Consider the following 27,175-nt stretch of genomic DNA (forward strand, 5'->3'; position numbering starts at 1 on the left):
GTAATATCCTGGCCGCGCGAGCTCGCGAGGGTCTGAGGCGGCGCCGGGGCGGGCGGGGCTGGTTTAAGGGCGGCGGAGGCGGTGCCGTAGGGGCCCGCTGAGGCGCGCTAGGGGCTGGTGGCGCCCGGAAACCTGTCGCCTGCGCGGTCCCTCCGGTTCGCTGGGTCCGGGCGGCAGGCCCGACGGCGGGAGGCAGCATGTCGGTGGCGGGGCTGAAGAAGCAGTTCTACAAGGCGAGCCAGGTGAGCGGAGGCCGAGGCGGGGCGGGGTGGGGGTGGTGTGCGGCGAGCCCCGGGCTCAGACTGCTCGGATGGGGGCCAGGCGATGCCAGGCCTGGCCCTGACTCAGGAGGGAACCGGAGGTAGGGAGGGGGCGATCTTGGCACGCGTCCCTCGCAGGGTGGGTACAGCCTAGGAGGGACAGGGTCTGCGTGCGAGGGCGCCCAGGCTCTGTCCGCCATGTGGGCTCCAGTCTCCTCGAGGATGGTGGGCAGACGGTGGAGGGGAGCAGAGATGCACCCAGAGGTTGTTCCCGGACATGGATCCCTCGCCTCCTGTCCTTCCCTCTAAAAGGTCAGGGAGGGAGCGGAGAGAGAGAAGAGGAAGAAGCCGTCCGGAGGCTGTCGACACAGAGAGCCCAGGGGCAGGGAATTCTGTGTCGAGAGCAATTCTTTTTTTCAAAGATGACAAACAGCCTTCTTAGTGGGCCGGGTGCAGAACTGAAAGGATTGAGTGAAAAGTCAATTTCCCACTTCAGTTCCTCAGACATCCAGTCCCTCTCCCCAGAAACAAGACTGTCACCAGTTAACCAAAGAGAAGTGTACGCCTCTTCTTTAAAAAACCCACGTAGTGGTAGCATGGTCTACACAGAACCATGTACTTGCTGGTTTTCATTAACTGTGTCTTGGAGATCATACTAGAGTCAGAATTCTCCACCTCGGGTCTTTCTCTGTCCTGGCAGCCATCCTGGGCACTCTGGGGCATTGAGCAGCACACCTGGCCCCCTCCCAGTCGATTTAGGAGCTCCCCCAGTTGTGACAACCACTGATGTCTCCTATGCTGCCAGATGTCTTTAGGGGAACCCCCCTTCTCCCCCCTCCCCCTAGAGCCCCAGCACTAGAGCCTACTGCTCAATTCTGTTGTTTTGTTTTGTTCTTTTGAAGAGATAAGATGTCATGTATTTCATCTTCCTTCTTTGCTTTTCCTCTACCTCCTCCTGGATCTTTTTAATGGGTACGTGATATTCCGTTCCATGAAGTCTACCATGATTTTTTTTTAACTATTTGTCTATTGATGGATGTTTAGATAGTTTCAAGTAGTTTTCTGCCATGTACAGTACTGTTATGAATAGCCAGTGAGTATCTCTGCTCACAGGTAGGATTGGCTTTACAGGTTAAGTTCCCAGAAGTGGAATGTGGAATCCAAGAATGTTTAAGTGTTCTACTTGTGATGGACGGAATAGGTGTTTTGGAAATTCCAGGCCCCGTTGTTCACAAATCTGGTGAAAGCTGAGTGGATCCGCTCTTCAGAAAACTAGGCAAATGTAAAATTCAGTTTATAGGCTCAAATCCAAAAAGTTCCCAGATTTCTCCATCCCTTAAGAATCTTAGGTTTGGAGTTTGTGTGGATGGACTCCAGGAAGGAACGAGCAATGGTCATAGGAATCCTTTAGGCAGTGCTGGCAAACCAGACTTTAACCCAGGACTTGGAGAGGTCCAGTGGGAGGGAAGAGAAATGTGTCCCCAGTGATACACAGCCGGGACCTTTGGCCCCTTGAGGGGGAAAGTAATGATCCTAGACAGGGCTAAAGATATTTGGGGTCTGTCTCTTGACTCCAGGCTAAACACTGGAGGAAGAGAAACTTAATCTAGATGGATTCTAGGGTTGTTGCTCAGAGTACAGCCCTGTGCTCCAGCAGGATGGAATGAGTAACCTGGCCCAGCAAGCCTCTACCTCCCCCTCCGCCCCGCCTCGCTGCACACTTGACCAGAGCATTTTGCAGTGCTGCTCACTATCTTGCACCCTGATGTAGCCCCTCATGTAAGAACTATAGGTCTTGGAAGAACTCCTGGGCCACCTTGTTCCTTCCTGTGGTCGGGTCTCTGGAAACCCTCCCCGCTCCAGCCTCAGGCTGGTAGCCCATCCTGCCCCCAGAAGACCCATTGTGCTGGAGGGACTAGCTGGGGCTCTCAGGGTGTCCACCTGAGCCTTTCCTCTCAGGGAAGGAAGAATGCCCTGCATTCAGACCTGAATGTAGCACTTAGAGGGAGCGCTTAGAAACCTGGAAAGCCCAGTGCAGCGTAAGCTGGTGGTTCAGATCAGTTTATTATCGCGGCATTCTGGGGCCCAGTCCCGAAGAATCACCGCCATGGCCACGCCCTCCTCTGGGAGCCGTCGTCTTGGCCTCGTGACCAAGTCCCTGTTGAGTTGTGCTCTCAAGAATCACCCTGGCTGTGTTCCATTCCCTCTGCAATAGTTTCCATAGACCTCCACTGTGGGTCTGGACATGTCCACCTCTCTGCGTATTTCTTGTGTTGATTTTAGAAACACCGCCTTCATCCTCTTTCTGTGTCCTCAGGATAGGATCGTCTGGGCCAGGTAACATTTCTGTTAAGTCTTAGTATATATTGAGGGTTCACCAAGTGAACATGTTTTAAACCAGTCTCTGTTGATCTCAGTCTCAGTCTCACTTTATCTGGCCCAAGGGTCAGCATACTCCCCTTTCTACACCAAAGGATTGGGGGGCATTTGTCTTCCAGTAGGACAGTGGTTCTCAGCCAGGGCCAGTTCCACCCTCTGGAGGACATTGGCAATGTCTGGAGGCATGTTTGGCTGTCAAAACTTGGAGGGAGGTAATTGTATTACAGTGTACTGGGCCCCAGATGTCAGCAGTGCTGAGGTTGGGAAACCCTGTTTTACAGTTTGAGAAAAGTGAGGATAATTTTACCCAAACCAAACCAAACAGCAACAACAGAAATCCCTCCTGGGCATTCTTGTGGCAGCTGCCTGCTTTTTCTAATTCTTGAAACAAGAGATAACCTGATATATGCAGATGGACACATACGTAAAACTCAGCACCCAGACACCGCATCTCCCCTGGGGTCCTCAGAAGAACCCCAGAGTATCTACTGGCATCTGTCAAGCTTGTATTGGCACCTCTTCACTTAGAGGTGACTAACCTTTCCCTCTCCCCTTTCCTCTCCGTGCAGCACCCCAGGGACATTTGGCTTTGTCAGGCCTTGGGGAGCAGACACTAGTGGCACTGAGTAGGTAGTGGCCAGGAATGGTTGCTAAACACCCTGTAACACACAGAACAGCCTTCTATACCAGCAAGAGTTATCTTGTCCAAATGACAGAAGCACCAACATTGAGAAGCGCTGCTCTGAAACAGGTTCTTGATTTCAAAGGCTTGTAACAGTGTCGTCTCTAAATTGAGAAAGGTGGATGCGTGACAGAGAGCCAGGAGTAGAGAAGCTTGGTTTCCGGCAGGTCTCCCTCATTGAAGACATCGGTGACAAACCAGCTTCCGGTAGCTGGCATGACCAGTTCCGCAACAGTTCCTCTCTGGTGAAAGCTTTCAGGTCTTAAACAAAAGCGATTTGAGCTTGAGTGGGAAGTTTGTGAGTTTTTACTTCTGGTCACTGACAGGCTGAACTGAAGAATGTTGAGGAATCCATAGCATAAAGCAAAAAAAGAAGTAGGTGTCTGTCCCAGGCCTGTGGTTGTGGTCCTCTCCCGCCTCCCCATGTAATAATGCCAGTCAGTACCGCCTGGTCTTTGTGCACATCTAAACTGGGGGGAGATGCCTTTATGAGTCTTTCTGGGGGATAGAGGTGGGTTGAGGAACCCACTAGCGAGCTCCAGCCTCAAAAGCTCACTTGTCACTGTAGTGTGTGTGGGTGACATTAGTTTCCACCTAAGCTGCTGTTGGTTTCCTGGTCATTCTTGTGGCAGTGCTATGTGGAGATCTGAGAGTGTAACTAGGGGTAGATCTGGCAGCTGCCTGGAATGCTGGCCTGATTTCTTTTTTTTTTTTTTCTTTGCCTGAAAGGAGGGAGAGAGTTTGAACCAAAAGATTGGTTCCATCCAAGCTAGGAGGGGAACTCATGACCACCGTATCCCGTAACTTTGAAGTTTGTTCGATTCTAGGCCCCGCGTTGGTGTCTAGGAGGAAAGATTGAGCTTCCTGGGAGAGGCGTGGGGGTGGGGAAGGACTAGGGGACCCCGACCCCAACTTGTAGGAGTAAGCAGTAGTTGGGGAAATGTCAGAGGTCTCCCATATACTGCCTGCTCCGACCTATTTTTTAAACTTCATTTTGTGGAATCACACTCTTGATTTCCCAGCAAAGTACTTGGCCTGCTGAGTAACAGACGTGGGTGATCTTAGGACACAAAAATCTGGAACGTATAACCCCTTAAGTGTCAGCACGAATCAAAGTGTGGAGCCTGGGAGTAACAGGTGTCAGGCAAGGTCTGGGGGTGGGGGTGGGAGTGGTCTCTGGCTCAGGACCTTGAGCCCAGCAGCTGCAGGCACTCACTCCCGGAAAACCTTCTGCCTCAGGGCAGCAGATGTGGGAAGGGCTTTTGGCCGTGGCCTTGTCCACGTGTAGCAGGAACTGGGTTAAGTCCACTCTTGCAGGAAACCATTCTGCTGACTCATCCGTAGGAAGACCCTTGACCTCACCGTGTCCCTGCAGGACCCCGGGCGGAGATGATCCCATCCTGCCTCACAAGCTAGCTGGGTACAGTGACCAGCCCTGTGTTGTAGGCTGGGCTGTGGAGCTTCAAAAGCAACCCAAAACTGCCCTTCCCCGAAGGAAGCAGGGGCCTCTCATCTCCAATGCTTCCCAGGCCTGTCCGTAAAACCAGGTTAACCTGACCTGGGCAGGACCCACTGTTCACCATCAGGGAGGCGCCCCAGAGTCAGGCAGCATCCTGCAGCTCTTCGTTATTAACATGCCAGGACCAGGGGCTCATCATGTTCTCAGTCCACTGCTCGTAACTGCTGTGTATGGAGCCTGAAGCTCACTGTGACTCATGAATCTTGGGTGTAGTAAAGGCAGTTTATCACAGAACTCAGTGGGAGCTGATCGCCCTGCCTATCTGGGTGTGTTTTGAGGCCAGGCTGTAGGATACTTAATTATACTCCGTGTGCCACTTAATAAGAGCCTGTGAGGTGAGAGGTTTCTCAGTATCTCCCTGCTCAGCTTCAGGAATTGGAGGCTATCACAGTTTTGAGACCCCAGAACTGTCGCAGACTTAGCAACTGAACCCAGAAAACAGTGCCGTCCACCCACCTGTCCCCCCAGTGTCCCTCCAGAGCCAGCCTCCTTCGGGGCCCTGAGTGCTCCGCCTGCCCTTCCAGTGCCCCTCTGTGCAGCCCTCTGTGTCTCTCCTCCGAGGACAGACAGACAGGCTGCAACTGGGCCCTTCGGGCCCGCCATTTGCTTCTGGCCTGCATGTCCCAAAGCCTTTGACCCTGGGTCAGGGACCACAGTTAGTGCTGCCCTGGCCCCTATCACTGCCTTCTCCTCTTTGTTGCCAATATCTTGAGACTGACCCAATCTAGGGAAAGTTAGTTCTTTATTTGGGGCTCGCAGCCAGCTTCCTCCATAGGGTTTCAGAGGCATCAGGTCATTGGCTGGAGTAGTAGGGGAGGAAAGCCCAACTGTCTTGTTTATGGTTTCCAAGGTCGGGGGAGGGGCCGGGGGAGGTTTCTGAGGTTTAAGGGGGGTTTGATGCTGGAGCCTCCCAGCTGCTGGAGGGTTTGGGAGCTTGCGGACCTGTGGAGGGATCTTTACCCGCTAGCCCTGCCCAGGCCGTTCCCTGGGGAAACGTTAGGGGTGATCTTTCTGGACTTTTTCTCAAGCCGTCCCTGGAAAGCCGAATGGAGGAATGTCAGACTAGCAGCAGCTGCTTGCTCTCTGCTCTTTGCCCCCCTCCTTTCTCATCTCCCTCTTCCTCCTTCCCCTCCCCCTCTTCTCTCTCCCCACACCACCTCTTCTCTCCCTGCCCCCCTCCCCAGGGCTGAATTTACAGCCACTTCTCCCTAGTGCTGCACTTTGGGTACATTGTGCTCATTTCCTGTTGAGCAGTCCTCCAGGCTCCACTAGCCCAGGCTCCCAGAGGATGGCCTCGTCTTCCTTTTCCACTCAGCTCCTAGAAAAACCTGCTGACTGGGCCCGAGAGGAGGGTCACTCGGATACTCCCAGCCACAGCGGGAAAACAGACGTGCGATTTCCTCCAAAGGACCTGACTCAGCATCAATCGCTGCCTCTCTGGGAAGAGCTGCTGCCAGTGGCTCAGACTTCCACACCTGGGTATTACAGTCGTCCAGAGGTGCCGTGCCCTGTCCCCAGTGTGAGACAGCCCGCCCAGGGGCCATTGAGGAATTCAGTGAATATCAGGTGGGCCAAGAGACATTTGCCCCAAGTTGTGGGTTGTGAGAGTGCAAAAGTGGGATGTCCATCTGGGCATGAGAGAGAAGGCAGAGCTGGGCCTGCAGAGGGGAGCATCCCTGGTGACTTGGGGTGCCGTGTCAGCTCCTTCCCCACCCTCCCGTGCGTGTGGACAGCACACTCCAGTCCAGCAGGTCCGCTTGGCCTTGTAGCGTCCCTCCTTCCCCACCCTTGTCCGGCTCTCCTGTCCACTTCCTGTTTGCTCTCAGACCCTGGGGTTTTCCTTCATCCTTGCCGCCTCTCAGTCCACTCTCCGGAAGTACTTCTCCTCCCTCCCAGCCTCTGGCCCAGTGGTCTCTTGCCCCCGTTCTGCACACCGGGCACATCCTCACACCCAGTACGCTTTCCTCTCACTGGGCGTGAGCTCCTGAGGGGGGAGGGGGCTGCCTGGTGGGTGGGGACAGGCCCAGGTCCCTGCAGGTCATGGCTCACTGACCAAGTTGTCAGGAATGGTGGACACCTCCCCAGAGCAGGTGTGGGGCAGTCGGTGCCATGATGGTACCAGTGTGAGGCAGGGTGGCCAGCGAGGCCTCAGTCAGGAACAGGTCCGACTGGTTTAAAAAATAAGTCATCCGAGCTCAGAGGTTGTCCTCTTTGCTTTGAATTTGCTTTGAGGGCTCCAGGCCCAGAGGAACCTGCACTTGACTTTGTCACAGGCAGTCTCTGTTGCTCCGACCCGACAGCCAGGTCCAAACTTAATGGAAGGTGCCCAGCTTCCTGGGGAAAGGAGATCCCTGGGCTCAACCACTCTGACCTCAGAAGCCTGCTGGGCTCCTGGACCTCTGAGCTCTTGGACTTGACCAGCTCCCCTGTGGCTTCCACCCTTGGCCGCCTTCTGCCTCTTCTGTTTCCTCCAACAGGCAGCCAGCTTTCTCCCTGTCCTTTGCTTGGCCCTGTTGGTACCCTCTGTGGACTTGCTACCCTGCCTCTGGGCCTTCTCCTTCCTGGACCTGAGTTCCCTCCCTGGCGCCCCTCACCCCTCCAGATCTTCATCCCCAGTCACAACACACCCAGCCTCCCTCTAGATGGTGGTCCCAGACCGGCTGGCTGGTACAGGCAATGCAACGGGCTCCTAGGCCCAATGCACCTGAGGCCCAGCCCTGACCTTCCCTGTCCTTGCCCCGAGGACTTGGGAGCCTGCTGTATCAATCTCCTCAGTATCTAAGCCTGGAGTAAATACTGTGCACCAAGCTCTTAGCCTGGGGCCTGAATTAATTCATTAATTTGACCTTCAGATAGACTCATTTTTTAAGTTTGTTTTTTAAAAAGGGATCTTAATGTTATTTCTTGTAATAAATCATAGTAACAGGATCACCATATACAGTAGAAACAAAGCGATGTAATCAATTCTTCCTGGATTCCTGACCTCTGAAGCTGGGGTCTGCTCTCTTGTGAAAAGAATTGTGAAACCACAAGTTTCCCACCGGGACTTTGCCTGGCAGTCCAGTGGTTAAGACTGTGCTTCCACGCCCACTGCAGTGGCACGGCCTCGATCCCTAGTTGGGACACTGAGATCCCACATGGCATGTGGCACAGCCAAAAAGAAAGCCTAAAAGTAATTTATTTTTAAAAACAAGTATCCACCAGGAAGTTTCTCCTAGCCAGAACGAAGGGTACTGGAAGGGGATCATGGCAGGACTAGCTTTCTCACTTGTCCCTTGCATTCTCTCTCCTCTTGGCACCCCTCCCCTGCCCCTACAGTCTTCATGTGGAACCAGGAACTCCTGCAGGCTTGAATTAAGTCTCAGAAGAGAGAGTTCTGGGGTGAGGGTGGATTTCCCAAGGATCTGGGGAGGAGGAGGCCTGACAGTCTGTGTCCCTGTTTAGACTGTGTGCTTAGTCCCCCGACACCACGCTGGCCAGCACAGCTCTAGCCAGTCCCACCTTCTCTGAAGCGGGAGCAGTTGACGGATGGTTTCTCTCTGGTCATTTTGGATCTCGGCCCCAAGAGTTAGCAGAGACTTAGGGAAGGAAACCGGGAACTCTCTCACTTCAGGCAGCACTCCCTCCCCGTCCCCTGGCACCTGCCTCCCCACTCTGAGGCCCCTTGGCCAACCCCAGCAGGTGTCCGTCAACTTGATGGCCTCGGATCATCAGAGCCTTAATTGTCTGAAGTCCAGAGGGCAGCCCTGGCCTGTCAAGGCCACCCTTTGTCCAGAAGAGGCCAGCCGAGGGAATGGGGTCAAGGATTTCCATGTCCCCTACCCCTACCTTCTGGCCTAAGTTTCCTCTCCTAGGGCATTTCCTCCAAGCTGGGGAAGTCTTGCTGTCCCGCAAGGTCAGCATCTCGGCCCCAAGGAGCCTTGGAGCAGCTGCAGCTCCCCACCCATTGTCCTGCTACAGCTTGGTGTGGGTGATGCCCCAGAGACTTCTCTGAGGTTCCTCCTCCTCCCCCAGCCTTGATGCATTTACTTCACACCTCTCTGGGTTCCTCATCACCATGCCTTTCCCGCCAGTGGCCTCCTGTCCCCTTTCACCCCAGAGCACCTTGTGCCCTTGGCCTTGGCCGGTGGTAGGTAGGAGGCACTGTGGGTTTGGGATGCCTCCATGGGAAGTTGTGGAGACAGGGTACGTCGGGGACCCAGGACGCAAGGATGCTGTTCCAGGGGACTAGGGTGGAGGGCCTTCTGCCTGGTCTGAGTCTAGGAGGCCGCTCAACTCCCAGCCGCGCCCGGAGGGGAGCTGACTGCTGTCCAGGCAGTGTGTGCTCAGCTACTCTCCCCCACGCTAGGCAGCGCTAGTGCACCATAAAGGGCACATCCCTCTCCAAGCACTTGAGTTGGTGCTAAACTGTCTTGGATGTCGAGCGAGGGGTAGAGTGACCCGCCGACAGCCAGGCCCCCAGGAGAGCTGAGTGAACACCCGCAGCATGGTTGAGTGTTGCAGGCCCCTCCCTGATGCGTCACCGCACGTGAACTCCCCACTGGGGAGCCTGCAGCTTTGTTTTTCAAGTTCACAGCGCCTCAACAGCGTCCCAGGGCAGCTTTCTCAGTCTGCTTTTTCCGTTCACACTGCTGGCGCCCTTCATCCACCCAAAGCCTGTGACTCAGGTTCACTTCCACAGCTCCCTGTGGTCCTTTATGTGTTGACCATGTGTCCCTCCCCTGGCAGCGGGCACTGAGGCCACTGCTGCGTTTCTGCTCTCAGCGTGGCCGTGAGCAGTCATGTGGGTGTGCCCCAGATGAGGTCCCAGAGTTCCTCTAGATTCCTGCTGTGTGTGTTTGTTTTTATCTACTTATTTGACTGCAAGGGGTCTTAGTCGTGGCATGCAGAATCTTTAGTTGCTGCAGGGGAGATCTAGCTCCCTGACCAGAGATCAAACCCGGGTTCCCTGCATTGGGAGCATGGAGTCTTAGCCACTGGACCACCAGGCAAGTCCTAGACTACTGACTGCCCTTTTAACATGACCATGTAGATTTTAAGCACCACCTCTTCAGTTGGCATGACACAGAGTGAGGGCGGATCAGCTCAGAGTGGGAGGGTGACGGCGGCTTAGCAAGTGGACTAGGGCAAATGTGACGCAGGGTCCTGTGACACACGCCCAGTACGGAGAAGCCAGGAGCGACTCGCGAGACGACCCAGGCCTTGGCCTTGACCGTGGACATGGGGAGGAAAAGGGAGAGCAGCGTGCAGGTTTCCCTGGGAGCCCTGGACACTGGGGCTTCCAGGTCACGGCTGCCCTGCGGTGGTCCAGGAGCCCAGACACTGCCTGTCTGTGGGCTCAGCCCTGCCAGGGGAGCAGAGGCTGTCTGGGTATGAGGGGGAGGGGAGGAGGCCCTGGCCCCTAGACCATCGTCATCAGGTGAAGAGGGATTGGAATATTCTTCCTGCTCCTAGCTCAGGAAATGGCAACACCAGACACGTGTGTCAAGGTGACAACAGAGAAGGAAGATCTGGGGACCAAGGCAGGGCAGCTTTTCTCCTGCAAAAAACTATAAAGGCATTGCCCAGCCATCTTGGCAAATGTAGCAAGACACCCCGGCTTAGCTGGGCACAGTCTCTTACACGCAGAGTGTAAGCATGGTGTCTTGGGGTGTATACTGGCACCATCTTGAAAGACAGGCCGACTCTTAATGTGCCATGATGGGATGGGTGGGACTTCCTGGGAGTCAGGGCAGAAAGCCCCCCAGGGTGTTGAGGGTCGGCCAGCAGAAGCAGGAGGAGATGGGGCGCCCCACAGGCTGGCAGGAGCCATGCTGGGCTTGCTGCCCATCCTCCTCCCTCAAACCCTGTTGTTTGCTTCCAAGTAGAGCTCTAGAATGTGTGTCACCCATCAGCAGCACACGGAGTACCGTGAGCCGTCTGGAGTCTGGGCTGTGGTCTCTAGGGGCTTTGGGTAAACGGACAGCTGGGACCTCAGCCTGCTGGCGACATAGTTCACGCAGTGTTCACACGTATCCTGGTATGTGCAGAGGGCCTTCACTCCAGAGACTCGGGCATCTTCACATCCCAGTCTTCTAGTAGCTCTGCATGCCCTGCCTCTGAACTGTGCCTGTGCGGGGCCTCACCTCCAGCTCCCTGCCCTCCTGGGCTTAGTCTTTCCCTGGGCTTTGCATCATGTGGGGAACAGCAGACTCATCTTTGCAGAGCAGCTTGTGGTTCTTGAGGCATGTTCCTGGCCAGACCCCACAGTGAGTCATCAGCTCCCCATTTCACAGTCGAGGAAACTGAGGCTCAGAGGGGTTGACGTTAAGACACAAGGCTGTCTGCGATTGACACCCCCGCTGCTCCCTATGTCTCAGCCCTGCCCCAGGAGCTCATGGGCACACCCTTGTTTGGACTCATTGCTGACACCCCTGGTTGGGGGTGTTCTCCCCAGAGGTCCTGAGAGCGGGGGTCTGTTATCTCAGCAAATACTGATCTACCGTCTGCTGGGCGCTACCTGCCCTGTCAACAGCGGGCAGCTGGTGGGAAGTTAGCTAGACAGGGCGTGTGTAGGTGGGGAGGGGAGGCTATCCCGGGTGCTATTGGCTGGAATAAAGGTGACAGAGGAGATGGGCCCTGAGAACCACTGGGGCAGACAGTAACATCAGAGAGTGTGTGGGCCAGTCCTGCTGTGCCTCCTGAGAAGGGGCAGCTCCCTCCCCTGGTGCTGCCACCGCAGGGGATGGTAGCCAGGGTTCAGGAGCAGCAGGATCTGGGGCCCATCTGGCCCTGGAAGCCCTTCTTGGTCTCATCTTGTGCCAAGATTCCTTCCTTCCTGCTCCAGGTTTTCAGGACTGACTTTGCAGGTCAGAAGGGAAGGTACCTCTGGACAAATAGGGTGGGGGACAGAGGGAGGAGCAGCCATGCAGGGTGGCAGGGCGCTGGCATCTGACTTGTGGCCCAGGAGGGACTGGTCACCCCCCTGGCTTGCCATGTGCTGTCCTGGGATTGTGGCCCACCCAGTCAGTTGCTTCTGGTAGCCACACCTGAAGAACTGGTCTCAGTGGCCCTGAGTCACCTGCTGTCACCGCCCAGCTGGTGTGCCAGATAAGGGTGCGTGCCTCAGCACCCACTCGGAGCTTCTTTCCTCCCCTTGAGCCTACCTTCGATGATCCGCGAACCCCGGGTGTGTGGCCTCTCTGGCTGCAGCCTGACCAGTTTGGGGGCTGTTTCCCTTTGGCCTTCAAGCCTGTTTGCCTGTCAGCCTGCCTTTTTCATGTCCTGTCCTCCCAAACTGCAGGCGCACCCCTTTCACGGGGGCTTCTGTCGATAGGAGACTACCCCACTTCGGGACCAGAGTACCCTGGATGCGCATCGGCCTGGGCCCGGCGTCTGGTTTTATTTTTGGCTGTGCTGGGTCTTTGTTGCTGCACAGGCTTTCTCTAGTTGGGGTGAGCGGGGGCTGCGCTCTAGTTGTGCTGCACGGGCTTCTGCTTGCGGGGGCTTCTCTCGCGGAGCACAGGCTCTGCGGTACTTGGGCTTCAGTAGTTGCAGCTCCCAGGCTCTAGAGCACAGGCTCAGTGGTTGTGGTGCACGGGTTTAGCTGCTCTGTGACGTGTGGGATCTTCCTGGACCAGGGGTCGAACCCATTTCTCCTGCATTGGCAGGTGGAGTCTTCACCACTGAGCCACTAAGGAGTCCCCAGCCTAGGCCCATCTTGCTCAGACTTTTTTCCTTTGCACACTTTCCCTTTGCCCTCTGGTGAGGGGGGCCGGCTGTGGGCAGACCTCAAGTGGAGAGTGGGGATGTAGACAGGCAGCCTCCCCAGGCAGAGTTCGGCCTAACTTGAACTTCCCATAAGCAACACAAAGGAAAGCGGGGGGTGGGGGGGTGGTACGGGGGTCAGGGATGCTGTCATCTGGTCATCTCTCAGGTCCTCGGTGCTTAGCCGTGTGGAGTAGTGCCATGAGGTCAGACCCGTGTGAGGTCCTTCCTTCCTCCCACGGGCACTAAGTATCAAGGAAGCACTTCTAGTCTTGGACACAGTTCCAAGCATGGACGGTACAGAAGTGCCCGGGTCGCTCACTCGCAGCCCAGTGGGCTTGAGAGAATGAGAGTGATGGGTGGGTCAGGACAGCCCCTCTGAGGAGGGAGCTCTAAGGGAGACCAGATGGACAGGATCCAGCTGTGGGAAGGTTTGGAGCAGAAGGAACAGCATAGCAGAGACTCTGACGCAGGGTGAGTGTGCACCTTTGTGGAACAGAGCCTGGTCCAGTGTGAGGTTGGCCTTCAGTGAGGAGGTGCCAGGACTGGTAATGGGAGAGGGTAGCCAGTGGTCAGGCTCCTCCTACCTGGGTCCTTCAAAGGTGGGTAATGGAGAATCAGGAGGGCTTCCTGGAAGAGGTAGCTTCACATTAGTTAGGCCTTTCAGAATGGAAGTGGTTAGAGACGGGGAGACAGCATTCCAGGGGGTCTGGGCTTTCATCACCTTAGCTTGTTGTCATTGGGGTGCACGTGGCCCCTCCTTGAGACATGTACTCTGGTGTCCACAGCCTCTTTTGTGGTCGGCTATAGCGATGGCATTGGATGCGGAGTTTGCTCCAGTGCCTTTGGAGGCTGAACAGCTGTGCGTGAGCCTCACAGGATTTCCAAGCCCTGTTTCCTGTCTCTTTCCTGAAGGGTTGCTCCTGGATCAGCTCTGCCATTGACAAAAAGATGAGTTTGTGAAACACCTTGTTTACTCAGACACGCTGGACAGAAGTTTGCTGTGTGCCTGGACACCCCCTGGTGGGTCTGTAGGCGGCAGCTCCCCCACGGCGCACTCCGGCTCAGGGGCAGCAGTGCAGGGCGGGTGTGGCCTCACCAGCAGGACTCGGGGGATTTATGACCTCATTTGTTTGTGGGTTGGGTGTTTCTTTTTATAAGTTTTCATCTGAAATTGATTTTCCCGCTTGTGTGACGCACAGCCCTCCTTCCTCATCCCTGAGATGAGAAATGAAAATGTACAAGGCCAATTTACACCTGGGCTTTTCAGCACTGGCAAGAGTTCCAGGTGGAATTCATTCCTGAAAGATGAGCCTTGATCGCTGGCAGTTGTGGGGTAAAAATCCTCGGCACAGCCTGGGGTGGCAGCTTGGGTCAGGCCCACCTCTCCCCTTCTCCCAAGGAGACAGAATCCTGAGCCCCTACCTGGCTCTGCTCCCGATAGCTCAGCCCGGCCCTGTGGCTTTGGCCCATCACCTCCCCGAGTAGCATTTGGGGCAGGATTGTTCAGTGAGGGTGGGGGCGGGCCCATCTGATCCTCCCCATGTAGGTGGCATCATACCCTGCTCAGGGGTCTGCATGTGACTGGTGTCCCCCCTCCATGAACAGCTCACGGTCCAGTGTGCCTTTGGTATGCATAGAGAGCTCTGTAACGTCCCTGGGGCTGTAGGCTGAGGCCACCCTGGAGTGGTGGGTGCAGTGTGAGAGACTGGAGTTCCAGGAGGTGCGGGGCAGAGCCGCCAGGTCCCCCAACACAGGCCTTCTGCCTCCGGACAGTGCACTCACCACGGGCCGGGTGTCGTCCTGGTTGGCCATCCCCAGTGTGTTTCCCATCAGTGTCCAGGAACAGCTGTGATCCTCTTGACCGCCTGCTCTCGGGGCAGGGATATGACCTCATACTCCCCAGGATGCTTCCCCAGCCAGGTGGGAGGGGTGGGGCTTGTAGTCAGATCTTGCGTCCCTGGCACCCTGACATCCCAGCCAGTCTCTGAAGTGAGGAAGCAACATCAGGGAGACGCAGGGCAGCCTCCAGAACAAGGTGACCCAGTCACCCCTGCTGTCTGGCTTCGTCTCTCACACACACGCACACGTGTACATACACCTCACTGCCTGGCCCTGGGCAAGGTACATCACCTCCTGGATTGTCAGTCTTTCCACTTATTAATTTGAGGTGGAGACGACTCCCCGGCGGCTGCAGCTGGGCCAGTGAGTGCTGGAGGTCTCCGTGGCTCCACCCCTTCCTCTGGGGTCCTCAAGGTTGACCACAGGGCCAGCTAGACTTCAGGTCCCAGGAACTAGGCGTCTCTGCTGTGTTTTGTGGACACATTAGAGGTGGGCCCAATGGGGCCCACCTCCCCTCCAGCAGTCCTGCCTCCCGCCCCCCCCCAAACAAGCCAAAAGTGCTTCACCTGGAAGCCGCCCCACAGCCGTCCCAGCGCCCAAGGGGGCTACTTCCTCCCCGATTCCACCAAATGCACTGGGAGCTGGTTGATCACAAGTGAGAGCGGGAACGGTTCTTGTCCAGTGCTTCTGCTTTCTCGTGGAGGAATTTGGCGCCTTAACAGCAATCCCAGGACCAGACATCACTGGAGTCAGTGCTCAGGGGGCTGGGGGTCAGCGTGGGGAGTGGTCCCCAGAAGGGACGGGACTAGGCGCTGTGGAGCCCTGACCCCAGGCCCCCGCCCCCTCCACAGAGCACCCAGAGAACACTCGGGCCTGTGGCTTCGGGCCAATGGGCTGTGAGGGGAAAGCCTGCCAGCCGGTTGGGGTCACAACCACCTGCATCCTCCCAGCCTTGGGAGCTGTCCTGGGCAGGAAGCCCAGCAAGGCCGAGGTGGGGGCCCCTGTGAGGCTGAGTCCCTAGGAGGGGTGAGGAGAGGCTGAGCCAGGGCAGAACAGGCCTGAGTCAGGCAGGGGGAGAGGGTTCTGGGGTCCACAGGGGCCTCGTGACGGGTAAAGCCAGTCTGAGGCCCCGTGGGGACAGCAGTGTGATTGCTATGGAGGGGGGGGGGGGTCTAGGGACTTGGTCATCAGCCTAGGGGTGAAGGAGCAGCTCTGGGTGTCTGCCACGACAGGGGTGGGAGGGCTGTGGGTGCTGGATCCCCCAAAGCCTGCAACAGCAGAGGTCGGACTGCACCCTGTTCTGTCTTGGGACCTCGTCCACCAGCTCATCACAGCCTGGACAGTCCCTGAGCAACTGTCCCCTCCCATCACTGCTGCCACCTCTGGTTCATTCTTTCCAACCACTGGTTCCTGCTTTGCTCCTGGTGCCCTGCCACGTCAAGATCAGACTCTGAATTAAGCCAGACGTGACTTTGAGGGGGTTTTTCTCATGTAACGGTCTCCCCCCTCATCTCAGCAGCATGTGCCATGCAGGGGAGCGGCCGCTGGGACTCACACGGCATTCAGCTCCCTACCCACCAAGCCAGTCCTGAGAGGAGAGTCTGCAGGGAGGCAGGAGGGAGCACCACAGGGCAGAGAAGCCAGGGGGCTTCAGACTGCGGGAAGCTAGGTCTGACCAAGGCCCCCAGGCCAGGCTCGTCTCCACAGCAACAGCCCACCGCTGCCTGGGAGCCCTGCTGCAGGCTTGTCCCTGCAGTCTTGGGGACCCCAGGGGTGTTGCTCCTGAGCCTGCATCTCCGTGCCAGCCCCAGGCCCAAGGTACCACCCACTCTGCTGAGAGAACAGCTCAAGCTCCACATACACCCCGACATGCTGTGTGGAACCATGTCTGGAGGTCCATGTCTGCCCCTTGGGGCCAGATCCAGTGGTCATGGTACTCAATGGAGGGTTTTCTCTGCTCCTGTTCACAGAGCTGCCGTCACAAACTGTTTAGCTTTGGTCCCTAGGGGGAGAGGAAGTGCATGCCCAGAGGCTTGACCTTAATTCCCGATCTGCTGAAGCAAGCTGTGACTCTGCTGAAGGAAGTTGTGACTCGACAGGACACCTCCCTCTGTGGGGCTTCACGGAGGGGTGTGCCTTCTGCTCTGTCAGCTCACAAGTCTGCGCTTGAGGCCCGGGATGGAGGAGGCTCTCCTGCTGCCAGAGCACTCAGGCTTTTGCTGCCGGTCTCCTGGGCAAAGGTGTTGATCACTGCCCTCCACGTGAAGCCTCATGTGGGTGTGGATGGTGTTTCTGTGGTCCTCATTTCAGTGGCACCCCTCCTTTGCCCTTTGGGGCAGGGGCCCAGCCCCACACCTCATAGCCTCTACTCAGAGCCATGTGGGAGCCAGGCTGCCTGGAATCCAAGCTCCGCCCCTGCTGGCAGGCATTTCATACTCGAGCAGCTCATGGGGGCCCAGACTCTGGAGATCATCCCGACCCGGAGCCACCGGAGGTTTGCAGGCAGGGACCGACAGGGGCTTTGGGGCAGTGTTGCATGGTACATCACCTCCTCGGAAGCACCCTCAGCTCACCTTCGTAAGAAAGGTGTCAATCACCTGAGCTCACCCTCCGAGTCCCTGCCAGCACCCCCTAGTCAGGGGCCCAGGGCCCAAGCAGAAAGAAGACTCGAGAAAGCCAGAGGCTTTGTGTGCCGACTGGGCAGCAGGCCAGCCTGGCTTTGTCCGCCTCGTAGGCTCTCCAAGTCACGAGACAGAGGCCGTAAAGGAAAGTAGAAGGGGCTGTTCTGAGGTGTTTGGTGAGCAGCTCCCAGATGTTAGGAGGCCGGCAGGGAGGGGACCGCAGTCGGAAGGGATGTGGAGGCGATCATGTCCATCCCCATGTTCCTCCCATCCCGTCCCCATGCTGGCCTCCCCGTTCAGGCATCTCTCAGCCCTGCCGAGGATCACTGGGCTGGCCATGTCAGTGTGGGGTACCCTGTGCTGTGAGCTCCAGCCCAGACCGCACTGGGCGCTGTGACTTACCCAGCCTCCCCTGCCTTCTCTCCCTCACCAGAGGGGCGTTCCTCAGAGCCAGCACAGTCTCTGCCAAGGTGGTGGGCTCCTCCTTGTGGTGGTCGCAGGCTGGAGCCAGGAGTGCTCATGCCTGAGAGTCTTGGGTCCCTGTGTCCCAGCTACAGGGCGTTCCCCAGCCCAAATCCAGGGGATGGGTGGGGGCTGGATCCCAAGGCCCTTTCACCCTCATCGCCTGTCCCATGCCGTCTGTTCTAGCTCTCCAGCCACGGCCCAAGAGTGGCTGCCCCCAGCCCCTAGCCTGGCACTGGGCTTGACTCTCCCTATGAGGAGGGACAGAGAAGTGGGGGCTTCTCCAGCAGTCACTAGCAGGCAGGGAGAAGCTAGCTGGGCGGAGGGCAGGAGAGGGACTGGGATAGGACAGGGACCTCCGCTGTTAACTCAAGAGGTGGTGGCCCCCCAGGTCAGCGCATTGGCTCATGAGGCATGAAAATGCCGAGCAGAACGTGCGGAGCATCCATCCTGGACCACAGGTCCTGAGCAGCGCTGCTTCTCTCCCCACCTCCCACTCCTCTGGGCCAGCCTCCTCCCGCTGCTTTTTAAACTCTTAATTCATCAAAGCGGATCGGCTACCTGGGTCACCGAGCCTGCAGATAGATCAGCCATTTATTTTCCATGTTGTATTTGATCAGGATTCCCTGCCAAGACTATTCAACTACAAGGCCTCCCCTCGGCATGTCCCATTCAGCAGGATCCGAGCTTCTGCCATCCATCCCCAAGCCCCCCTTCCAGGACAGAAGGTTCTCCTGCCTTCTTGTTTTCCACTGAGCTCCTGGAGCAATTGCTCTGTTGGCTCTTGGCACATGGCATCCTGTGTTTTGGGGTTTTTCCAATGTGCATTCTCTGTTTCTCTCCCGCGTGTCAGATTCCTAACTCCTCTCCAAATGTGGCCAAAGGCCTAGAATGCTGAAGAACAGTTGTCTTTTGAGAGAACAGCCCCCTCCTCCTATTGGTCTTTAGTATCAGTGCCCATGGGGCCACTCTCGTGGGTGGAGGTCGTGCAGGTGCTCAGCAGCAAGGACCCACCTCTCTTCCAGGCTCACTCCCTCCCCAGGTGCCCGGGACTGCTGTCCTCAGAGCACACAGCTCTGCTGCTCCTCAACATGGGAGCCTGAACTGGGCCAACTCATGAGCGTGTCATCTAAATCCCACCATTCAGGTCCACATGCCAGATGAACTCAGGCCGTCCTGGCAGAGCAGCCCGAGTGGGTCAGCTCTCAGGGAAACAGGTTGGGGGTCCTTCCACCCGTTCAGTGGCAGTAACCTTTCCACAGCTTCGGGTGCCCCTCAGTTCACACCACAGCTGTGGCCCCCAACCCGCCCTGGAGGTACCTGCAGCCTGAACTGAGGGCAGGGCACTCTTCCCAGAGGATATTGGAGCCATAATACAGGCTGGGCTTCCCTGGTGGTTCAGACAGTAAAGAATCCTCCTGCGAATGCAGAAGACGTGGGTTCCATCCCTGGGTTGGGAAGGTCCCCAGAAGGAAATGGCAACCCACTCCAGTATTCTTCCTTGGAGAATCCCATGGGTAGAGGAGCCTGGAGGGCTGTAGGCCATAGGGTCACAAAGAGTTGGACATGACTGAGCAACTGAACGACATCAACAAATCAGGTCAGACCAAGCATGCGGTGGGGGTTGGCTTGGTCAGTTTCCCCAGAGAGGCAGCACTGGAGGAACCGGCCACAGAGGGAGCCCCCTGTGTGGTCAGAGGCGTGCGTGGCTGGGTGGGTGTGCAGAGGCCAGCAGTGCGCCCATAGAGCCGTTGTCACAGGGGCCAAACTCAAGGCCTGTGCTCACAGGGCCACAGAGCAGCCCTGCCTCGGCAGCACACCTGTCGGCTGGTCTCAGAACCACTCATGAGCCTTTTTACCAAGCAGCTGCCCAGCCTCCTTCCTGTTCTAACAGAAAAGACGCTGTTCTGGACTTTTATGGAACATGGGAAGCGCCTCCCAGGACAGAAGTGAATCCAGGCTGCAGTCCGAGAGGCCTGTCCGACAGGCAGCAGCAAGTTCACGTCCAAAGGCTGCTGCCAGGCCTGGCCCCATGACTCCCCTGGGAGGCACCAGCGTGGGTGTCATGGTGGCAGCCAGTGTGGGCCACTGCCAGTTGCTCAGGCTCCCACCCAGTGGCACAGGCCCAGGAGGCCATGGTTCCCACACCACTGCCGTCACAGCCCTGCAGGAGAGTGGGTAGCAGTCAGCCACCTGCTCAGCTGTCCCCCATGCCAGGTGGTGCCACAGCTGTGCAGGCCTCAGCTAGTGGGGTGAGTCCGTCCACCGTGAGACGATGGATGGGGTGGGGGGCTCTGGGTACAGACAGGAGAGAAGGCACACCCCGTTACCTGCCGGGCCCCTCTCCCACAGGCTGGGGCCATCAGCAGGTTGTGCGGGTGTGGGATGCCGAAGCTGCGGGTGCAGGTGTCACCTGCATGGTGGCGCTGCTGCCCTTGTTGCGCCCCAGAGGGTGTGTGCAGAGTCCCTGGGCAGGACTGAGCATCAGAGTCCATCTTCCCACCTGGGTGGGCATGTCCTGCCCACAGCCTCACTGGGCAGCACCCCTGCCTGCAGATCTCCTGTGGGCCCCCTGCCCCTCCTCTGGAGAGCTGTCCTCGCCTCCTCAGGGACCCTGCCCTCAGCGCCCCTCCCTTCCCTGATGCTCTCGCTGCGTTTGGCCTGTGGCTTGCCCTGTGGCTTGCCCATTCCCTCTCTTCCCTCTGGCCTTTTGTCATCCTCTCACCCATTTGCATCAGTTCTGGACTGTGAGTCTTGGAGAGAAGGGGCTTGAGGCCAGTCAGCCCAAGGGGTTGGAGCTTAGTGCTCCCTCCTGGGGTCTGGGGGGACAAAAAGACTGGTAGGGACCCAGATGTTCCCAGCGGGGCCTCCAGGGGCCGGAACAAGGAGGGCCCACGTGGTAACTGTAGGGGTCTCCCAGAGGTGACACTCCCAGGGAGCCTGGAAGAGGCCATGGGGTCTGCCCGTGCCCTCCCCGCTCAGAGGAAGGACGTGGTCCCTGCAGGCGCCCAGGCCCCCTGCACCGAGCAGGCCCTCGGCCCGGAAGGTGTGGTTTTGAGCCCTGGCGCTTCAGCAGCCCTCCCGGTTCACCAGAAGTGTCTCGTCTCACATCAGATACCTCACTCATTTCCCTCTGGCAACCACTGAATTCGAGAATGTCCGTTTGGTCGTTATCAAAAGAAGTGAAACCGTCCCATGAAACTTGGGATGCCCCAGAAACACCTATAGGAGAGACAGGCCTTCCCTTGTAAAGTCAGAATCAGGTGCACAGCCCCTGCCTGTCTGAGGAGGTCCCTGAGCCAGGCCTGCCTCCTGCCTGTGCCCCATGCCCTCTGGACTCCAGGGTGCAGCTGCCGTGAGAGCCCTGACTGGCCGGGGTGTGTAGCTACCTGAGCAATGCCCCCAGACCCTGGGTGGGCAGGGCAGGGATAAAGGCCCTACAGCCTGGGCCTGCCCTGCAGCTCTGCCTCCATGGAGACAGGATGCTCAGGAGAAATAATGGGGCATTGGGGTGGGCAGTGCGGGCATCATGGGAGCCCCCCCAAGCACACACTTGCACACAGTAGTCCCGGGAGTGCACAGCTGTCACCCCAGGTTTACAGAGGCAAGAACGGAGGCCGTGACCTCAATAGCCCAAGACCACACAGGCCGAAGGCAGTGGGCCAGTCATTGAACAGTGCTGGCTCCTGCCCTCAGGAGCCCCTGGAGCTGTCCCAAGGGGTGGGCAGACTGCTGCCAGCCATTAGGAAATTGTGTGCATGTGTGTGTGCCCATACCAGAAGTGACTTCCGGCCCCGTGACAGTTGGCCCATGCAGGACTGGTCTTCCCTTCCACTTGGTGCTCATCATTCGGCCTCGGGACCTGCTCATTACTGGCCCCGGGGGGTGGGTGGGGGCAGGGGAGATGCAGAGCAGTGGTCTGCGATATTCCTTCCCTGAGTGGCAGTTCAGTGGGAGAGGGAGGTCACAGTTCCGTGAGCCTTGGCCCCTCACCTGGAGCTGAACTACAGCAACACTGTCCAGGCATGGGCACCACAGCCTATAAGGGGGACCCAGACAGTCTGCACAGCCTGACCACGTGGGCATGACCAGAGAGGGCCCCCCCCAGGACAAACCCTGGGTTTGCGGGAGTGTGCAGGTTTGGAGCAAGGACCTCTTTTAGATCCCTCCCCCGTCATTGGCTGCCATGTCCAGCATCCCTGGGAAGCCATCATGGCCGTTCTGACCCCTCGCTTTCCTCCTCGGCTCACACTCTTTTCACTCCTTTTGTCCCCCAGCTGGTCAGTGAGAAGGTCGGAGGAGCAGAAGGAACCAAGCTTGACGATGACTTCAAAGAGATGGAGAAGGTAATGGGAGAACGCACCTGTCTGATGCCTGGCAGTGTTACCAACCCCCACAGAGCCTGGCCCTGAGCACTCGGGTCCGCAAGGCTCATGAGGAGGGTCTGGGTGGGTTGCAGGCCTCCCCCAGCTCTGGGCAGGTAGTGGTAGGGACACAGCGCAACCACCAGCAAGGAGGGAGAGAGACCCCAAAGCAGCAGGGGGTTCCCGTGTGGATGCTGAGGCAGGCAGGGAACTTGACAGCTTGAGGGCTGTCCAGGGGCTCCTGGTTTGGCCTCAGGCACCCTGATGGTTTTGAAACTCCACACATGGACTCTCTTTACAGAAGGTGGATGTCACCAGCAAGGCTGTGACAGAAGTGTTGGCCAGAACCATTGAGTACCTGCAGCCCAACCCAGGTAGGGGCACCTATCAGCTGCAAGGGATCTGCACCCCAACTCCTCAGGTCTCTGGCAGTCAGGAGTCCTCTGGTTCCTGAAGCATGAAGAAGAAGGGCATGGGCCCAAAGAACTGAAACATCCAGGGGTGGGTGGTTTCAGGCGTGGCTGGATCCAGGCATTCAAAGGATGTCCTCAGGGTCTCCTACCGCTTTATCTGTCAGCTCCCATTTTTCGTGATCCTAGCCTTAAATTACCCTTACAGCTAGTGGTCCCAGCAGAAAAGAGCATGTTTTTCTTCCAGTCAACTCGCTGGACTAGTGTGAATTGGCTGGCAGGCCCCAGCTGTGTACCTGCCTCTGGATGTGCAGTGGGGTCTCGGGACCAAGAGGGAGGCAGGGACTGCTGGGTTCTGTGGTGAAAGGTGAATGGGTGCCAGACAGGCAGCACCAGCAGCCGCCTCCACCTGAGGCCTGTGCCAAGGATGGACTGGAGCTGCTGGGGGTGCGTGCCTGTCCCCCAACCCCTGGAAAAGGGGTGCCTGTACCCGTCCACACCTAGACCTGTCTACCCGGCTTCTCTGGGGGTCTCAAGGAGCACACCTCCCTTTCCCCCCTCCCCAGCTCCTGCCCACTGTCAGCGCTCCCAGGAGAGGAGAAGTCTGGGAGGTTCTGGTTCCCTGGGCTGGGGGAGCACTTCAGAAATGAATGGGCAGAGGACAGCCAGTGGTGCTGGCCAAGCACAGGCCTGGCGGCTCCTCAAGACCATCCCCATCCGGCCCGTACTCTCCTAGCCTCTCGGGCCAAGCTGACAATGCTCAACACGGTGTCCAAGATCCGAGGGCAGGTGAAGAACCCTGGCTACCCACAGTCGGAGGGCCTGCTGGGCGAGTGCATGATCCGCCATGGGAAGGAGCTGGGCGGCGAGTCCAACTTTGGTGAGGCCGAGGTGGGGGGGCCTGGATGGGGTCGGGGCCCTGGTTGGAGGGGACCTGAGAACATGGGGCAGTCTCTGGAGCTTCTCTGGGGCTGGCTGGCTCCGTGGAAGAGAGCAGTCGAGGCTTCTGTGGGAGCTCCCTCTGTCTCCCATGAGTACTGTCTACAGTGTCATGGCCTTGGGAAAGCTGCATCCCCCGACAGCTGACCCAGGCTGGACATGGGTGCCTTCAGAGAGCTGGGAGGGTGGCTCACGAAAAGCTGTCACACAGCCCCTGTGGCTCCAGGTCAAATTCCAGGGTCCCTTGTTCTCAGTTCTGGCATCCAGGTTCTTAGCTGTGGGGGTAACGTGTCTTTGTCATGCAGGCCAAGGCCTCCTGTGACAGCTTCCTCCCCAACCCCACGCTCTCCCTAGGTGACGCCCTGCTGGATGCCGGGGAGTCCATGAAGCGCCTGGCTGAGGTGAAGGACTCCCTGGACATTGAGGTCAAGCAGAACTTCATCGACCCTCTGCAGAACCTGTGTGACAAGGACCTGAAGGAGATCCAGGTATGCCCCCACCCAGCCCTGCCTGGGCCAGATTCCCAGCAGGAGGTGCTGCAGGGTGGCCCTCCCTGAGGCCCTGGGCACGAGACCTGACCCCCGTCCTGGCCTGTAGCACCACCTGAAGAAGCTGGAGGGCCGCCGCCTGGACTTCGATTACAAGAAGAAGCGGCAGGGCAAAATCCCCGACGAGGAGCTGCGCCAGGCCATGGAGAAGTTTGAGGAGTCCAAGGAGGTGGCGGAGACCAGTATGCACCACCTCCTGGAGACTGATGTGCGTATACAGCCTGCGCACCCTCCTCATGGACCCTGGGGGAGCCCCGAAAGTGAGCCCAGAGGTGGTGCCAGCTTCCCAGGGCCGTGGGTGGGCTTATTGCCTGTTTAGGATGTGAAGGAAAGAAAGTGGGTACAAGAGGACCCAGGGGGCTGACTGGCTGCCTGAGGGTTCAAGGTCTCCTCAGGCCCCTCACCCTCCTCCAGCTGCAGCTCAAGGGTCATGCAGACAGGCAGGGATGGGCCCATGTCCAGAGCAATCTGTGAAGGCTCCCTGCAAGCAGCAGCTGGAGATGGGGGTCAGGAGGGCCGTACTGCAGCCCTGGCTCGTCCCTTGCAGGTTGAGCAGGTGAGCCAGCTCTCTGCCCTGGTGGACGCCCAGCTGGACTACCACCGGCAGGCCGTGCAGATCCTGGATGAGCTGGCTGACAAGCTCAAGCGAAGGTGAGTCTGGCCCCTGGCTTCTCCCTGTGAATAGCGGCCCACTCTGCCAATTAGGAGGCCCAGTGGCCTGGGGCTGGGGCCACCTGGGCCAGCCCTTTAGGGCCTGGGGGATGACCTGCCCCTGGGGAGCCCCACCCTGCTGTGAGCAGCAGCAGGTGGGGGTTACCTCCTTTTTAGAAAGAACCCCCAGGTTGCATGGGTGGGGGTCCCAGGAGACAGCAAGACCTAATCACACTCCCACTGGTCCCAGAGGAGAGGCTTGGGATGTCCTTTGGGGAGAAGGTTTGCTCGACTGTCCCTGGAAGGCCATTCTCCTCCTTCCCTGTCTCCCTGGGCACTCAGCCCTGAGGGCCATCTCAGAGTCAGGAGGCGCCCAGGACCTTGAGAAGGGAAGTCCTGGTGGGGGTGGTTCCCTGATGCGGGGAGGGTGTCTGTGGGGCAGCAGCACCCGGGCAGCCATCACCAAGGAGGCTTCTGGGTTCAGTGGGGCCCAGCCTGCAGGCAGCCTTGGAGGCACACCAGGGGACCCCCACCAGTGTTTCCGTGCGTAGTATCCCCTCACACAGCCCCCCACACGCACCCTGAGTCCCAGGGTAGCAGCTGACCTCGACATGCACGCACCCCCTCCAGGATGCGGGAAGCCTCCTCACGCCCCAAACGGGAGTATAAGCCCAAGCCGCGGGAGCTCCTGGACCTCGGAGAGCCTGAGCAGTCCAACGGGGGCTTCCCCTGTGCCGCGGCCCCCAAAATCACAGGTAAAGAGGAAGAGGCTTCTGCTCTGCCCCAGGCCCCTTTTAGGGTAGCCCCCAGCCACAGGGCCAGTTCCCTGTGAGAGAGCCCCCGCCACCCAACCCTGGGATGGGCGCCAGGCCCCACCCCAGCATCTTCGGTCCACCTTGTGCTTTGTTTGCAAGCAGCTTCATCATCTTTCCGATCTTCTGACAAGCCCATCCGGACCCCCAGCAGGAGCATGCGTGAGTGTCCCCCATGGGCACAGGCCCTGCCCCGGGCTCCCACGTGGGGTTTAGGGTCCTTTCCCCCACCTCCCCTCCCCACCTCCAGTAGAAGCAGAGTTGGCCCTCACTGCTCCAAGCGCTGTGTGCTTCTGTTCACTGACACCCTGATGTCATGAGGCATCGCCAGCTCCTCCCAGAGTCTTTCTCCCCTCACCACCTCCTACTCTGGGCAGCCATGGGAGGTGGTGGGCAGGACCAGGCAGCTGGGCAGGAGGGGAGGTGGCATCACCCTGCGTACTGCCTGGGGTATGTGACAGCCTGGACCACTCCCCCCCCCAACCTCAGCACCCCTGGACCAGCCGAGCTGCAAGGCCCTATACGACTTCGAGCCTGAGAACGATGGGGAGCTGGGCTTCCATGAGGGCGACATCATCACGCTGACCAACCAGATCGATGAGAACTGGTACGAGGGCATGCTGGACGGCCAGTCAGGCTTCTTCCCCCTCAGCTACGTGGAGGTGCTGGTGCCGCTGCCCCAGTGACCACCCCTCCGTCCAGATCTCTGCATTCCACACGGCCAGGGCGGTGCTTGTGGCCGGCGGGGTGGCCTGCCTCCTGCCGGTCCAGGGGCAGCGGGGTCCCCGTTCACACTAGCGCTCACCGCCAAGGGGCTCCCTCCCCCACTCCGCGTGGCCCTCTCGGGGCTGGGCAGTGCTCCCCGTCTTGCTGCTCTAGACTCTGCCCCCGGCCCACCCGCCCGCCCGAGGAGGCTCGCACTAAGGTGCTCCTAGAAACACTAACTCCTATCCCTTTCCAGGGGTGGGTGACTCCAGGTGGACCTCCTCCTCTCCCCCCACCTCTTTCTCACACACACAGATTCAAACACACGTTCGTTCCCACCTCCATCCACACACATACATGCACACGCACATCCTCTCCTGTCTCCATCCAACATTCACACACATGTACACATGTCCTCTCCCACCTCCATCCCTCACAGCCCAGAGACTTAAGGCTGGGACTGAACGTTGGTGCGATGGGGTGGTCTAGGCAAGACACCCTGGCTGAGACTCACCACCCTGCTTTTAAATCCCCCCTCCAGGGTCCCCTGGGCCCATGAATGCCTACAGATGTCACCTCCCTGGAAGGGCCTCGCCCCTTCCCTCTGGCTGGGGGCTCACGAAGAGACAAGGCTGGGTGTCTCAGAGGCCAGGGCCCCCAAGGACAGGCCATCGCCCTCCTGCAGGGCATTGAATCCCACACACTCATGCCCACCGCCCCATCTCCAGTCAAGCACAGGGAGCATCTCTCTCTGGCACAAGCTGCCATGACCAGCATACAGTGCGTGTACACATACACACACATTTACAGACACACACGGGACCATGGGGGCCCAGCCTCCACTATGTGGAAGGTCAAGCACAAAGGCTTTGACAAGTGAATGTTCCTGAGCCCTGGTGCTGGGACCCCTGGGGAGTCCCAGGCAACTCCCTGTCCCAAGCCAGCCATCACACCCTCTCTGGACAGTGGCTCAGGCATCTCCTCCACACCAAGGTAGGCAGCTGCCCAGGCCAGCAGGGGACCCTTGGCCTGGCTCACATTCCTCTCCTCTGGTGACTGATAAAGCCCCCAAGGACATCAGGCCCCCCTTCTTGTCCCTGAGGCCCCCTGGTTAACCAGCATCTGGAGGAGGCACAGATGTCATAGCCTGGGGCAGATCCAAATGTAATCCTGATGTTTTTTTAAAAAAGTATTAAATGTCTCTTTCTACAGTCTCTGGCCTGGTGGTGGTGCAG

At 58.2% G+C, this 27,175-nt stretch overlaps 1 protein-coding gene across 1 annotated transcript; it reads left to right on the forward strand.

Moving 5' to 3' along the window:
* On the forward strand, window positions 1-27,154 carry SH3GL1 (SH3 domain containing GRB2 like 1, endophilin A2). The gene is made up of 10 exons (XM_027969852.3): window positions 1-242; window positions 21,789-21,857; window positions 22,177-22,249; window positions 23,022-23,165; window positions 23,579-23,712; window positions 23,822-23,980; window positions 24,320-24,423; window positions 25,054-25,178; window positions 25,341-25,397; window positions 25,725-27,154. Exons 1-10 carry the CDS (start codon window positions 198-200, stop codon window positions 25,919-25,921), a joined length of 1,107 nt encoding a protein of 368 aa, XP_027825653.1. The 5' UTR covers window positions 1-197; the 3' UTR covers window positions 25,922-27,154.
* The last annotated feature ends 21 nt before the right edge of the window (window positions 27,155-27,175 follow it).

This window comes from Ovis aries, chromosome 5 (assembly GCF_016772045.2).
Source record: "Ovis aries strain OAR_USU_Benz2616 breed Rambouillet chromosome 5, ARS-UI_Ramb_v3.0, whole genome shotgun sequence".
In the NCBI taxonomy this organism is placed as follows: domain Eukaryota; kingdom Metazoa; phylum Chordata; class Mammalia; order Artiodactyla; family Bovidae; genus Ovis; species Ovis aries.